The sequence below is a fragment of the Castanea sativa genome, chromosome 5 (assembly GCF_040712315.1).
Source record: "Castanea sativa cultivar Marrone di Chiusa Pesio chromosome 5, ASM4071231v1".
Classification (NCBI taxonomy): Eukaryota; Viridiplantae; Streptophyta; class Magnoliopsida; order Fagales; family Fagaceae; genus Castanea; species Castanea sativa.
The window spans coordinates 57,365,237-57,379,607 of NC_134017.1; the positions used below are offsets into that span (position 1 = coordinate 57,365,237).

At 34.9% G+C, this 14,371-nt stretch overlaps 2 protein-coding genes across 2 annotated transcripts; one reads left to right on the top strand and one right to left on the bottom strand.

Annotated features, from left to right (window-relative positions):
- Positions 1-1,498: 1,498 nt before the first annotated feature.
- Positions 1,499-7,220, top strand: LOC142637429 (cationic amino acid transporter 1-like). Its single transcript, XM_075811706.1, has 2 exons — positions 1,499-1,907; positions 5,805-7,220. Exons 1-2 carry the CDS (start codon positions 1,499-1,501, stop codon positions 7,148-7,150), a joined length of 1,755 nt encoding a protein of 584 aa, XP_075667821.1. The 3' UTR covers positions 7,151-7,220.
- Positions 7,221-8,187: 967 nt separating this feature from the next.
- LOC142635468 (uncharacterized) lies at positions 8,188-9,432 on the bottom strand. The gene is made up of 2 exons (XM_075809616.1): positions 9,027-9,432; positions 8,188-8,846 (listed from the first exon to the last, which is right to left on the bottom strand). The coding sequence occupies exons 1-2, from the start codon at positions 9,430-9,432 to the stop codon at positions 8,188-8,190; spliced, it is 1,065 nt and encodes a 354-aa protein (XP_075665731.1).
- Positions 9,433-14,371: the final 4,939 nt, after the last annotated feature.

Here is a 14,371-nt window from a genome sequence, read left to right on the forward strand (position 1 = left end):
AAACTTTCACACTCATTTTTGTCATTTTCAAGGCTTTGTCATGTCACACGTGCTAGGCTCACCAAACTAAAAAGCAAAGATAAAGTTTGAAACAAGTCATTTACTTAAACTGAAGGCAGGGCCGCTGGAGACCATGAAGAATGAAAGAAGAAGCAAGGAAGAAACAAAGAAGGAGTAGAGCAACCTTAAGTTGTCTGCGATGGGTTAGGTTTTTTTTAAAGAGCTTGGCCTGAGCAACAAGACACACTATCTGTTTTCTTGGCTCTCTGTTTTCTTTTCCTCTCTCGCAATTTGTTTTTGTATTTTTTATATTCAAATTCTTTATGGACTGAGATCTATTTTCCGGCCAAATATAGTAAAAAAATGGAACTGTGAGAACCTTTAGAACCGGCCACGGTTCTCAAAATCGTACGGTTTGACCGCGGTTCGAGCGGTTTCATGCATTTTTCACATAGAGAGGTTCTTAGAGTTAAATAACCGGAATGATGAGGGGTTCACGGTTAACCGGGAAGGACCGTACGGTCCGGTCCGGGTATGAGAACTTTGCTAGGAACTACAACTTATTGTACAATTTTTACCACAACTTGTCATGTAGCAAATTGGGTAGAAGTACGAATCGATCCACCACTTTTTCTCTACTACTCACAACTCACCATGGGGCAAGTTGTATGAAAAGTTGCAATTCAAGCATTTCTTTTAACTATTAGATATCTCGTAACCAAATCTGAGTTTACTTATTTGAATAACCTTTCTTGAAAAGTAATTGATCCTTAGAGTTGGTATTTAATTCAAGCCAATTGATTTCCTTGATGTTAATGCATGAAAATAATTACCTTTTTTCTTTTGTTGGGAAACATAATTACTCTTCATTTTCTTTCTAAAAATTAATATTTGACAAAATTTTTTATTTTTTTTTAAAAGTTATTATCTAGTAAGTTGAAGAAATCTTCCTTCAAACTAACTTTAAGAAAAATTATTTCCTTTTTTAAAGTAGCTCCAACTCACGGTGATTCATAAAATCAATAGCCAACACATTATTACTTATTAATAGGCCAACTAAAAATATATGTAGTGATGTAGATGCATTGTTAAGCGACACTTTTTAATCTTTCCAATAAGGATGTCCATGTTCAAGTTGCCTCTCTTTATTGTAATTATAAGTTGGGTAAGAAATTCAGATACATTATCTTAGATGGAAAATATTAAGTTTTCCAATTAAATTTTAACACTTGACTACATTGATTAATATTTGAATCTAATTGGAGAACCTAATTTAAACAGTATACAATCAAATTATAATAATAGTACTAAAAAAAAAAGAATTCAAGTAGATAATTGTATTTATGATTCTAAAACGTGCTGTTTAGAGCTATATATATGTAAACAATATTATTTATACGCTAGCTGTGTGCTTCATCAAAAGATTCATTATACTATTACTTTCATCTCTCTCTATATTCTTGGGAACCAAACAAAGAGAGAGAGAGGTTGAATCAGGATGGGAGAAAACGGTAGCCAGGAAGGTGTTTGGAAACGAGGGTGCTCGTTCGCAAAAAACAAATTTCTCCCAGATGAATCTTTTCGAAGCTGGGGAAACTATGTGAGAGCATTGAAGGACACACCACATAGGCTGAAAGATCGAGTGCTGACTCGGTCGTTGGAGGAGACGGAGCTTGTGGATATGAAGGCACGGAGCCAGCACGAGATGAAGAAGACACTGTCGTGGTGGGACCTAATATGGTTTGGTATAGGAGCTGTGATTGGAGCTGGTATCTTCGTCCTTACAGGGCTTGAGGCTCAACAACATGCAGGACCTGCTGTTGTATTGTCCTACGTCATTTCGGGTATCTCTGCATTGCTCTCTGTTTTTTGCTACACAGAATTCGCCGTTGAGATCCCAGTTGCAGGTACCAATTCCATCCTTATATTATCTAGCTCATTCTTTTCTTTTTGCTTCTTTAAATTTTGTAGTAATCTATTTATTTTAGGGTTTAAATTACTTTAAGCAGTTTTCGAATTTTACATTTTGTTAGTTCTTGTTAAAACAAATGTGTTGTTAGTGGGTGAAAGGACCAGGGTTTCTCGTTAAAATGAAAAAAGATGTCAATTTAAAAAATTACTTGAGGTAAACCACACCCTTATTTATATTCCTAGTACTATGATTATCTATCAAGTTTTAATGGTCATTTAATTAGGCAGTCAACTAGGTGATTGCCTTATACATTAAAAAAAGGATATATATCTTCACAAAAAATCATAAGTAATATGTTGTTATTGATTATTACTAGTGGGCAAAAATATAATTTTAATGGTAGGTTCAAATTAGAACCAGTAACTACCTACTATCTATTTTTTATCAGAAAAATGTTAAAAATGCCTTAAGGGCATTAGTTTAGGAACTATTTATAAAAATATTTTATGGGAAAATGATAAAGTAATTAATTTTGTTAACATCTTTTTATATTTTTCACAAAAGTGATGTCAAAATTTTCTTAATATGATTTATTAACAATTTTCCTAAGGGTACCGGTTAATATTACTCTCTTTATTATTTTTTAAAGAAAATTTTTATTATTAAAGTATTGTAAAAATGTTGTGGGTATAATCTTCTCCTATATAATTGGCTAATACGTATGAAATCAAAGATTTGGCCGTAGGGCTTCGATTTTAATGGTTGGACTAAGAGAAATTGGTTTTTTAAGTCAAGGATGGAGTATATTTTTTGATATGTTTAAGCTTTAGCTGAATCTGTTGGAGGCCAGTTCAATGCTCTACAAATAGAGCTTTATTTATCTATTTTAAGGGGTATTAAGTATTTGGAAATGCATTATTTATATATATATATATATATATATAAATTTAACTTAATGATTGGAGAAAAAATTCTTCCAACCCATTGTATGGCAATTGATAAAACTATCTAGGTGTATTTTTAGTTAAATGACCTTTTTAAAAAAAAAAAAAATTATATAACTTATTTAATAACTCACATGACTTGTTTAAATAATATATGTGGATAATTTTATAAATTACCATTAGATAAGATTCCTTCTAATCGCTTTATAAGAAAACTTTATGCACATTTCGAGTAAGTCATCACTTGGATCGCTTTTTTAATTATATATGGATCCAGTTAACAGGTGCTCTTAGAAAATTTGTTAATAGGTTATTTCATCGGTAACAAAAACCGAATATCAACAACATCCAAAATTCAGTATAAAAAGTTAGGTTGACCACTCAATTATTATTACTTTTCAATATTTTCAAAATAATTTTATCATAAAAAGCGGTTTCAACAACAATAATAATAATTAAAGAGAAAAGTTAATAGATATTTTAAGGGCATTAAATTTAAGGGTGTCTTTTTATGATTGATTAGTTAGGATTTTCTGTCATAATTTTTAGTTTGGTTGCTCTAATTTGTATAATTTATAAGGGTGTCTTTTTATGATTGATTGTTCCTTTCTCAACGTGAGAGTAAGCTAAATGGTGGCTATTTTTTATAATAAAATATGGAGTTATGGACCATATATTTTGAATTAATTCGGTCACCACTCATGAATATATTATATTTAATCGCGTATAATTGTGAATATGCTTTGGACAATCCTAGTTTTAGAATCCATCCCCTCAAAAAAAAAAAAAAAAAAGAAAAGAATCCAAAAGCCGGTTTTAAAATCCTAGTTTGTCATTATGAAATTGAAGTAATTTTTAGGAGTCCACATACAATTGGTCTTTTTTCACTAGAACCGGAAGAAATTCATGCACAATTCTCTTTACAAAGGTGCCTTATTCTTTATTTTAATCCTGCTAGGTTTTTGTTTCGGCTCATGTGAATAAGTTCATTTTCTTAAATGCTGAAGAAAAATCTGCCTGTAAGTATGTTAATATAACCTTGATATTGATATACTAATAATTTATACGAAAAGAAGGATGTGTCCTTAAAATAAAGCTGGCTTTTAGGTAACTGATTCATGTAAAGAGGGTTTTTGTGATAAATACCAAAACAAAATAAGGTGTAATTTAGGTTTATTAACAGCAAAGCGGTGTGAATTGTGAAATGCTTGTGTCGGCAATTAGCCATGTATAACCAAACAAAAGAAGTAAAGAAAGAAAAAGCTTTCAGTCATTTGATCGACAAGTTAAAATCCAATAATTGATTAAGTTAGTAATTAGAACTAGAAAATTTAGGGACACACAAGGCAATATGTAGGTTAATAATATGTTTGGCACCTCAGACAGTTAATATCTAACACACACACACACACATATATATATAGCCAAACACACTCTTTCAAATGATGTACAGTTTCTTTCGTTTGAATATAGTTCACCTTAAATTCATGTGTCCCATTTAATTTTTAATTTTGTGCCAAGTGAATTATTGAGTGTAAAAATTGAAGAGTCCAAATCCAATTAGATTTTAATTTAGATTTCAATTGGAGTCTAATTTTCCGCCATATGTTCATTATTTTTTTTTTAATTTTTAAGGCAAATAAATTATTGAGTAAAAAACCCGAAGAGTCTAAATCCAATTAAATTCTAACTTTTATATATATATATATATATATATATATATATATATATAATGAAAAACCATTACATATTTTAGAAATGTATGATTTAAAAAAATGTAAGCTAATACTATATATAATTTGAATTTATTCTATAAAAAAAGAGAGTATAATTATGATTATTTTTAATTGTATTAGTATATATGCATTAGACTACACACTAGTATCTATCTATCTATCTATTTATCTATCTATATATATATAATCAAAACTTAGAAAAAATTCAATTATATTTTAATTGAATTCTCAATTTTGCTCTATGTGTCCTATTAAATTTTTAATATTTTTTCCAGTGAATTATTGAGTGCGAAAATCGAAGAGTTCAAATCCAAATAGATTCTAAATTAAATTTCAATTGAAATCCAACTTTTCACCACATGTCCATTTAAGTTTTTAATTTTTGTGGCAAGTGAATTATTATGTGCAAAAACCGAGAAGTCTAACAGTAATTAAGTTCTAAATTATATATATATATATATATATATATATATATAAGAAACCATTACATATTTTAGAAATGTATAATTTAAAAAAAAGTGTAAGCTAATTATTATGTGGCAAGTGAATTATTATGTGCAAAAACCGAAAAGTCTAAAAGTAATTAAATTCTAAATTATATATATATATATATATATAAATAAGAAATCATTACATATTTTAGAAATGTATAATTTAAAAAAAGTGTAAGCTAATTAATATCATGAATAATTTGAACTGTATAATTGTGATTTTTTTAAAATTGTACTTGTGCATAATCACGGGGCTACATACTAGTATAAATAAATAATAGAAAAAATTCCTATACAAATATATTCACATGAATAAGTTCCATTCAGGATAACCTTGTTTATTACACATTCATATCGTTCAGAATATATTATATATCAAAAAAAATTTGTGTTATGTCATTTTTATAATTGGAAAATGGAAATTTAAACGTATTATAAATATCAGGAAGTTTTGGTTGAGATTTACATGTCTCGTATCACTTGAATGTTAAAAAAGTAGGATGAAATACAGATAGTTTTGATTTAAGACTTTATTGATCTTAGTGTAGATATTGTCGATTTATTTGTTAATTGCTTGTTAATGGGAATTCATGACAACATCCTTTACCTTGACATGCCTGGTTGAACAAAAATTATGTTCAGGCCCCTCAATAATCAGAACAAATTAACATATATGGTTAAATAATATGGCTAAGCTAACAAGTTGCTTTCCTTTGATCAGGTGGATCATTTGCCTATTTAAGGGTTGAGCTGGGTGATTTCGTGGGCTTCATTGCTGCCGGAAACATCCTACTCGAGTACGTGATTGGTGGAGCAGCGGTTGCCCGTTCTTGGACATCCTACTTTGCCACACTCTTGAACCACCATCCAAATGATTTCCGCATTGTAGCCCATAGTTTATCACCAGACTACAGATACCTCGACCCCATTGCCATTGCTGTCTTGGCTATCATTTGTGTTATGGCTGTTATAAGCACAAAGGGCTCCTCAATATTCAATTACATTGCCACCATCATCCATATTGCTGTCCTTCTCTTCATCATCATTGCAGGCCTTACAAAAGCTGACACCAAAAATTACAGCGATTTTGTACCATTTGGCGTCCGTGGCATCTTTCAAGCATCAGCAGTGCTTTTCTTTGCCTATATTGGATTTGATGCTGTCGCAACCATGGCTGAGGAAACAAAGAATCCTGGTCGGGACATTCCTATTGGTCTTGTTGGTTCAATGGTGATTACTACATTGATATATTGTTTACTAGCTGTGACACTATGCATAATGCAATCATACAAAGATATTGATGTAGATGCACCATTTTCTGTGGCATTTGAAGCCGTAGGTATGGGATGGGCTAAGTACATAGTTGCTGCTGGTGCATTGAAGGGAATGACAACAGTTTTGCTTGCAGCAGCAGTGGGTCAAGCTCGATATCTCACACATATTGGACGTACACACATGTTGCCCCCATGGCTCGCCATTGTGAATGAGAAAACTGGGACTCCTGTCAATGCCACAGTGGTCATGCTTGCTGCCACTGCAATAATTGCCTTCTTCACATCGCTTGGGATTCTCTCAAACTTGCTCTCAATCTCCACACTGTTTATCTTCATGCTTGTGGCTATTGGCCTTCTTGTGCGTCGATACTATGTTAGTGGTGTGACAACAACAGCAAACCATATCAAGTTCGTTGTGTTTCTTGCCCTTATTCTTGGATCTTCAATTGCGATTGCTATTTATTGGGCCTCATCTGATGGTTGGATTGGGTACGCAGTAACTCTACCAATTTGGCTCTTGTCCACTACTGGGCTTTGGGTTTTTGTTCCACAGGCCAGGGTACCAAAAGTTTGGGGCGTACCATTGGTGCCATGGCTGCCATCATTATCAATTGCCATCAACATTTTCCTTCTTGGGTCTTTAGATAAAGCATCGTTCGAAAGGTTCGGGATATTCACTCTAGCAATAATTGTTTACTATTTCTTTTTTGGATTACATGCGTCCTATGACACAGCCAGGGAAGCTAGCAGTGCCAAACAGATGAAAAATGTTGAAGAGGGGGCCGTGAATTAGAGAAGTTAATAAGAAATGTGCGATGCATATGTTTATGTAGTTTCTGTTCATATTATGAAGGAGATGATGTATATGTGTGTCCATAAAAGAAGAAAGAAATTCTCTTTCTAGGCATTTGTTACGTTTTTTAATTTCTACCAATTTCGTTGCAATGTAATTCTTCTACATGTCAAAAATTTCCAGTTTTTTTGTAGATTACATTCACATATGAAAGTAACAAGAACAAATTAAATTTCCCTTGTATGGAAAAAGTATTTTATGTCGAAACTTATTTGGAATGTTGGATGTCTTCTAGCTAATCAAAAGCTCAGTTAGTATATCTTGCCTATTAATTACCCCATAATTCTATACAATGGTTGTCTTCCATCACCCAAAAATCTAACCATGTTTACCTTGATTTTTGGACAAATTTTTGGAGAACTTAGAGCATCCACAGCAGTGGAGCTAAAAATTTAGCTTTTTAGCTCCACCAAAAGTTACTTTATCTATTTTACCTATTCACTTTACAAAACATGTTGCAGCAGTGGATCTATTTTAGCTTTCAACACAATAAAATAATATAAACATCACAATAAAATAATATATCCACTACAATAAAATAATATATTCATTACAATAAACAACCATCACAACTACCGCCACCGCTACCGCTGCCACCGCCGCCGCCGCAGCCGCCGCCGATTCTTCCACCACCGCAACTGCCACCGCCACCGCCACCACTACCACCAACACCGATTCTTCCACCACCGCGGCTGCCGCCGCCACCAACCCTTCCACCACCGCCCAAATTATACTTATACTTTTTTTTTTTTTACTAAAACAATTTCTCAATCATCATGATAGCGTAACAATAATATTTTATTTTAACTCCAAATTATATATATACAAAACTCAAACTAAATTATGAAATAGAGGAACTTTATAATAAAACATATAAAATAAAACACTTATTATAGCTGGAACAATGTAGTCCATAGATTACTCACATACATAACTCAAACTAAATTACAATAAAACTCACACACTCGCACAAGTTCCTACGACTCGCCATGCAATTGCCATAAATGTTCAACAAGGTCCTTCTGGAGTTGAAAATGAATGTCTCGGTCTCTAATGCGTCCATACCTCTCAATGCATGACAGAAATTCATCATTTTGTTCATGTAACACTTGCATAGGAGGATTATCCACTCCATCAATTTGTTCACAATCCAAGTTTACCACTTCATTATCATTCCGTTCATCTTCAACAATCATGTTATGGAGAATTATACACGCTTTCATGATCTTTTGGAGTGTTTCAAGATGGAAAAGCGTGTGTCCACGGACAATTGCGAAATGTGCTTGAAGCACTCCAAATGCACGCTCAACATCCTTCCTATGCGCCTCTTGGGTTGCTGCAAATAATTTTCGCTTAGGTCCTTGTGGAGATGGGATTGTTTTCACAAATGTTGCCCACTTTGGATATATACCATCAGCAAGGTAATATCCTATTGTGTAGTCATGACCATTGATTGAGTAATGTACTGCAGGACCACGTCCTTCAGCAAGTTCATTAAATACATGAGACCGCTCTAACACATTAATATCATTATTTGACCCAAGTAACCCAAAAAATGCATGCCATATCCAAAGATCATATGATGCTGCTGCCTCCAAAACAATAGTAGGCTCACGAATATGACCACAATATTGACCTTTCCATGCAGATGGACAATTTTTCCACTTCCAATGAATGCAATCAATTGAACCTAACATACCTGGAAAACCTCGGCGTTCGCCATGAGCTAACAGTCTAGCAATGTCTTCATTGTTTGGCTTTCTTAAGTATTCCTCAAAGAAAACATCAATTACCGCAGTAACAAATTTTTTCAAACTTTCTAATGCAGTAGTTTCTCCAATCCGCACATATTCATCTAGCAAATCCCCCGATACTCCATACGCAAGCATTCTAAGTGCAGCAGTTATCTTTTGTAATGAAGATAAACCAAGTTTGTTGGCACTATTTCTTTTTTGGACAAAGTAAGAGTCATGAGCTTCTACCTTAGATTGAATACGGAGAAAAAGAGAACGCTTCATCCGAAATCTCCTACGAAATAAAGCGAGTGGATATACTGGCGTGGGAGCAAAGTAATCAAGAAAAAGCCTCTCATGGCCTGCCAAATGATTACGTCGAATAGAGCGACGATGTTTAGGTTGTGATGTTTCCATAACAAGTTCTTCGATTATCTCATCCTCATCTGAGTCATCAAGAATCAACTTGTACAACAAAGAGCGATTCATGGATGCAACCTTCAAGACAATTGAAAAACAATTATTACTATAGATGCAAGATTAAAAAGTCAAGTGACATATTGAATATAACCAATTTACGCATAAGCCACAACAAATTGAATATAACCAAAAATACTATAAAATACTTTAAATTTTACTTGCTCTAATTTCTATCAAAGCATTAGCAGCAACAACAACAACTCAGCAAAACAACAACAACTTGCTCTCATTTCTATCAAAGCAAAACAAGATAAACAATAAATTTAAAGATTTACTACCAATATACTATAAATTTTAAGGCACTACAAAATACTACCAAAATACCATAAATTTAAAAGTTTATTACTAAAATACTTAAAGGCCTACAACCAAAATACTTAAAGGCTTACATAAGCCACTACAAAATACATAAAGGCCTAAGCTACATCCAAAATACAATCAAACCCATTAATTATGTGAACTTCGTTTTGCCATGATTTCCTCTTGGAGTTGTTCATAAAAAGCTTTTTGTGTTTGGGTCAAGCCGCTTGTATCTTTCATCATGATTCTCTCCTCCTCTAACATATATTGCATCTCTAATTTTTTCTTCTCAATCATGACTTTTTCCTTCTCAATCTTAAGTTTTTCTTCACTTCTTTCCTTCTCAATTGTAAGTTTTTCCCTCTCAATTAACATTTTTTCCTCTTCCAATCGAGTTACCTCGTCAATAAATTTCATTTTCTTAGTCAAATATTCCCCTACATCTTTTCCGGTGGCTTTGTTCTTTTGGTTGGCTTTTTCGGCCTTCTTACCAATTGGCCTCTCAAGATTGCAACCGTCACCAAGTCTAGACCCACAATCCCCTTCGCCCCCTTCGCCAATAGATGTTGACTCTGGAGTTGGAGGCACGGATGCTCTTGATCTTCCATTAAGATTGGCAAACTTTGGTTGGTCCTTTAACATGAGCCAACAATGCTCAAGAAGAAAGGGTTTTTGGTGTATCTCCAAAAACAAAGCCTTCGCATTGATAATCTAAAAATATATATATATATATATATATATATATATATATATATATATAACATGATTAGAATCTTCAAACTATTGATAAATATGTATATTAACACTAATGCAATATAATTTATACCTGATCTTGTTCGGTTATACCACTTTTATGAAGTGCGTTAACTTTAGCCATGCACCCTGCAAACTTATTTGTCCTTTCACTGATCAATCCCCAATGACTTAACAAGGAGGTAATAGTACGTGTGTTACCGGACTTATTGTACTGCGTGAAGTATTCCCAAACTTTTTGACGAAATGTAGCTTGTGTTTGTTCATTACTGCTTACAGGATCAACACTAGTATTAAGCCATGCTGACACTAAGAGTTGATCTTCCTCTACACTAAAGTTAGCGCCCCGTTTTCCTTTTGTAGAAGAGGCATTCTCAACTTCAGGTGGAGAATCAGAAACTAACACAGGAGTATTTTGAGATGTTCCAAAAATTTGTGAGTCAATTTCTATATCCCCATTCATGATACCCGTGTAATATGGTAGGTCCCTACATGACTCCATGTCTCTACGTGACTACATAAAATTAGACAAAAAAAAAATTTGTAAAGTTCCTTACACACAAAAATTTTCCAATCGAATAATTATATCAAAACTTAAAATACTTAGAATCATAACAATAGAACATGATTATGCATAAATACTTAATTTGACGGTAGCTTAATCCCACTAATAAAGAAAACCACACCACAAATTCCTGCAAACAGAAAAATCCCACAACATTCCAATACAAATATATTTTGTCTATTCATAGATGCTCTGAATCAAAAGCCAAAAAAAAAAAAAAAAATTGGCTAAAGTTCCCTGCACACAGACAATTTCCAATCTAATCTTTATATCAAAAAAAATTGGCTAAAGTTCCCTGCACACAACCAACATTTCTCTATATAAACGTGTATTCTAGAAACTGTGTAGGATGTGGTTCTTTTTACAAACTTCATTTTGGTTCTTTTTTTAGTAATATCATGGTTATGAAATCCATATGAAATTCATAAATTCTTGCAAACAGAAAAATTCCAATACATTTCATCACAAATACATTCAGTCCAATACATTCTGTACACACAGAAAATTCCATACACACAGAAAATTCCATACACATAGAAAATTACCCTGCACACAGAAAATTCCCAATACATTCTGTCCAATACAAATACGTTCGGTCAATTCACAAATGTTCAACTGACCTGAAGTGAAACAGAGGGCTGATCGGCGGTGAGCTGAGAGGCCGATCGGCAGAGCTTGAGAGAGTTTTGAGAGAGTCGAGTGCTTGACGGCGTGGGTCCGAGGCCGAGAGGTTGATCGGCGTGGGTCTCGCTGATCGGCGGTGGTCTTACCAGGTGGAACCGTGACGTTGAAGACGGCGGCCGGGGCGGCGAGCTTCGAGAAGAGCGAGAGCTTGGACGGCGGGGCCGAGGTTGATCGTGGTGAGCTTGAGAGAGCCGAGACGGCGTCGGCGTGGGTCTCAGCTGATCGGCGTGGGTCTCAGCTGACGTTGAAGACGGCGTCGGCGGCGGTGAGCTTCAGAGAGTGACTGTGAAGAGAAAGAGAAGGAGAGAGTGAAATGGAGACTTCCGGAGTGACTGAAGAGAGAAGACGGCGTCGGCGGCGGTGGCGGTGAGCTCAGAGAGGGACTGTGAAGAGAAAGAGAAGGAGGGAGTGAAATGGAGAGGCTTTCCGGAGTGTATGAAGAGAAAAGAGGTCAGCGTGAAATGAAAAAGGGAAAGGAGTCTGAAGTATTGTTTTTTAATCACCTGCCGAGTAAAATATTTTTTTTTTTTATAACTTTCAGCTACAATGCTCATGTATTGATACATGAGCACTGTAGCGCAAAGCTAAAATTTTTTAGCTTTGCCTCCACTGCTGCAGGTGGGTTTTTGTGGTTTGAGTGGAGCTAAAATAGCAATATAGCTATTTAGCTCCACTGCTGTGAATGCTCTTAGTAGTTTATTTATCCTCTCACAAGAGGTATGGGTTCTAGTCATGAGTCCCAAATGAGACCCACATCCCATTGTGATTTGTGAGGGAAGATAGGACTCCACCGACAGGAAAGAAAGGACTTCACTGACATATATAATTATTTTTCCAACATTTGGGAAGTCCATGCATGAAAAAAGGTGTATAGTACATTAAGTGAATAAATAATTTTAGCAACTTTTTTTTACTAGGATAGTTTCACCGTCGTAGTAAATTAGACAAATTTTCAATATTCATTAGAAGAAGCATCTACTAATAGAAGTAACAACTAGTCGTTTATCTGTCGCTAAGTACGTAGAGAATTTTCAATATTCATTAGAAGAAGCATCTACTAATAGAAGTAACAACTAGTCGTTTATCTGTCGCTAAGTACGTAGAGCGCTCTCTACGTCACTTAGGCAGTAGAATTTCTTTTTCCTTCTTTTAAGGTTTTCTGTCCCTAGGATAACTCAATTACCAGTATGGTTTGTGGTTTTCTTTTTTGTGAGTTTAGGGAAACACGGGTGGTTTTTCTGAGTGCATCATGGATAGTCTAACGAAACATTGGAGCAAACTTTTCGTTGAACGATCTAGAAGGGGGTGATTTTCGTTTTAACAAAGAAAGAAGTACGAAGGAGTATAATATAGCAGTAAAAATTTTTACCAAACGCGTTCTGAACACTGAAGCTGTGGTCTAATAGTCATGACTTTCAATCCACTCTAGCGATCAGTGAGGGGCTTTAAAGCAAAGAACGTAGGCGATCATATTGTCCTCTTCGTATTTGATAATAAAGAGGAGGTTGGGAAAATTTTCTTGGGTGAACAGCTTTGATAAACATCTAGTTGCGCTTGAAAGGTATGAGAATAACAATCCTATAAGAGCCGTAAATTTTGACATTGTATCACTATGGGTTCAGGTCCATGATATTCTTGTTCGCTTTTGGAATCGTGGAGTGGCAGAAGACTTATGCGAAGCCATTGTTAAGGTTAATAAGTCTATGGATAATTCTGAAGTGGAAGGGGGAGGATTTATGCCAGTCAGAGTGGAAGTTGACGTGAATCTCCCTTTCTGTCGTGGTCGTGCGATTTCTTTGGATGAAGGCTCCGAGAGTTGGGTTTCTTTCAAATACAAGAGATTACCAAACCTGTGCTACTGGTGTGGCTGCCTAAATCACAGCAACAAAGACTGCGAACTTTGGATTAACAGTAATGGTTCTTTATCTACGGAAGATCAGAAATACGACCCTTGGATTCGAGCACCAGTCAATCCTATGTTCAGGATGTTAGAAATACTGAATTCAATAGTATTGTATTTCATCTCAAATAATATAAATGAGTGCCTTTATATATAGGAGGCATATGAGTGTTGTACAAGTAAATATGAGTGCAGTACAAGTAGTACAATGTGTGCTATACAAGTAACCTAGTTGGGCCAAACCCACAATACTATACGTTAACAGCCTCCCTCAAACTCAAGGTGGATGTGAGACCAGCTTGAGGTTGTCAACCAAATCACGAAGGCGTCCCTTAGGATGGGACTTGGTGAAGATGTCTGCAAGTTGATCTTTGGAGGAGACGGAGAAGAGCTTGAGAGCACCATGAACAAGATGATAACGGATAAAATGACAATCAATCTCGATATGTTTAGTCCGTTCATGGAAGACATCATTGTGAGCAATGTGAATGGCACTTTGATTATCACAATAAAGAGGAGTAGCAAAGGATGTAGACACACCTAAGTTTGTAAGAAGCCATTGTAACCAAAGGAGCTCAGATGTGGTATCAGCAAGAGCACGATATTCTGCTTCAGTACTGGAGCGGGCCACAAAGGTTTGTTTCTTACTTCGCCAAGAAATCAAGGAAGAGCCAAAGAGAAAACAATAGCCAGTGGTGGACCTACGATCAGTGGGATCTCCTGCCCAATCAGCATCAGAGAATGCA

What these genes read in the sequence shown, in the direction of transcription:
- LOC142637429 (XM_075811706.1), top strand. Translation starts at nt 1,499, where the DNA reads ATGGGAGAAAACGGTAGCCAGGAAGGTGTTTGGAAACGAGGGTGCTCG. An exon ending in CGTTGAGATCCCAGTTGCAG is followed by an intron (nt 1,908 to 5,804) that starts GTACCAATTCCA and finishes TCCTTTGATCAG; the next exon opens with GTGGATCATTTGCCTATTTA.
- LOC142635468 (XM_075809616.1), bottom strand. Translation starts at nt 9,432, where the DNA reads ATGAATCGCTCTTTGTTGTACAAGTTGATTCTTGATGACTCAGATGAG. An exon ending in AGAAACTACTGCATTAGAAA is followed by an intron (nt 8,847 to 9,026) that starts GTTTGAAAAAAT and finishes CTGCATGGAAAG; the next exon opens with GTCAATATTGTGGTCATATT.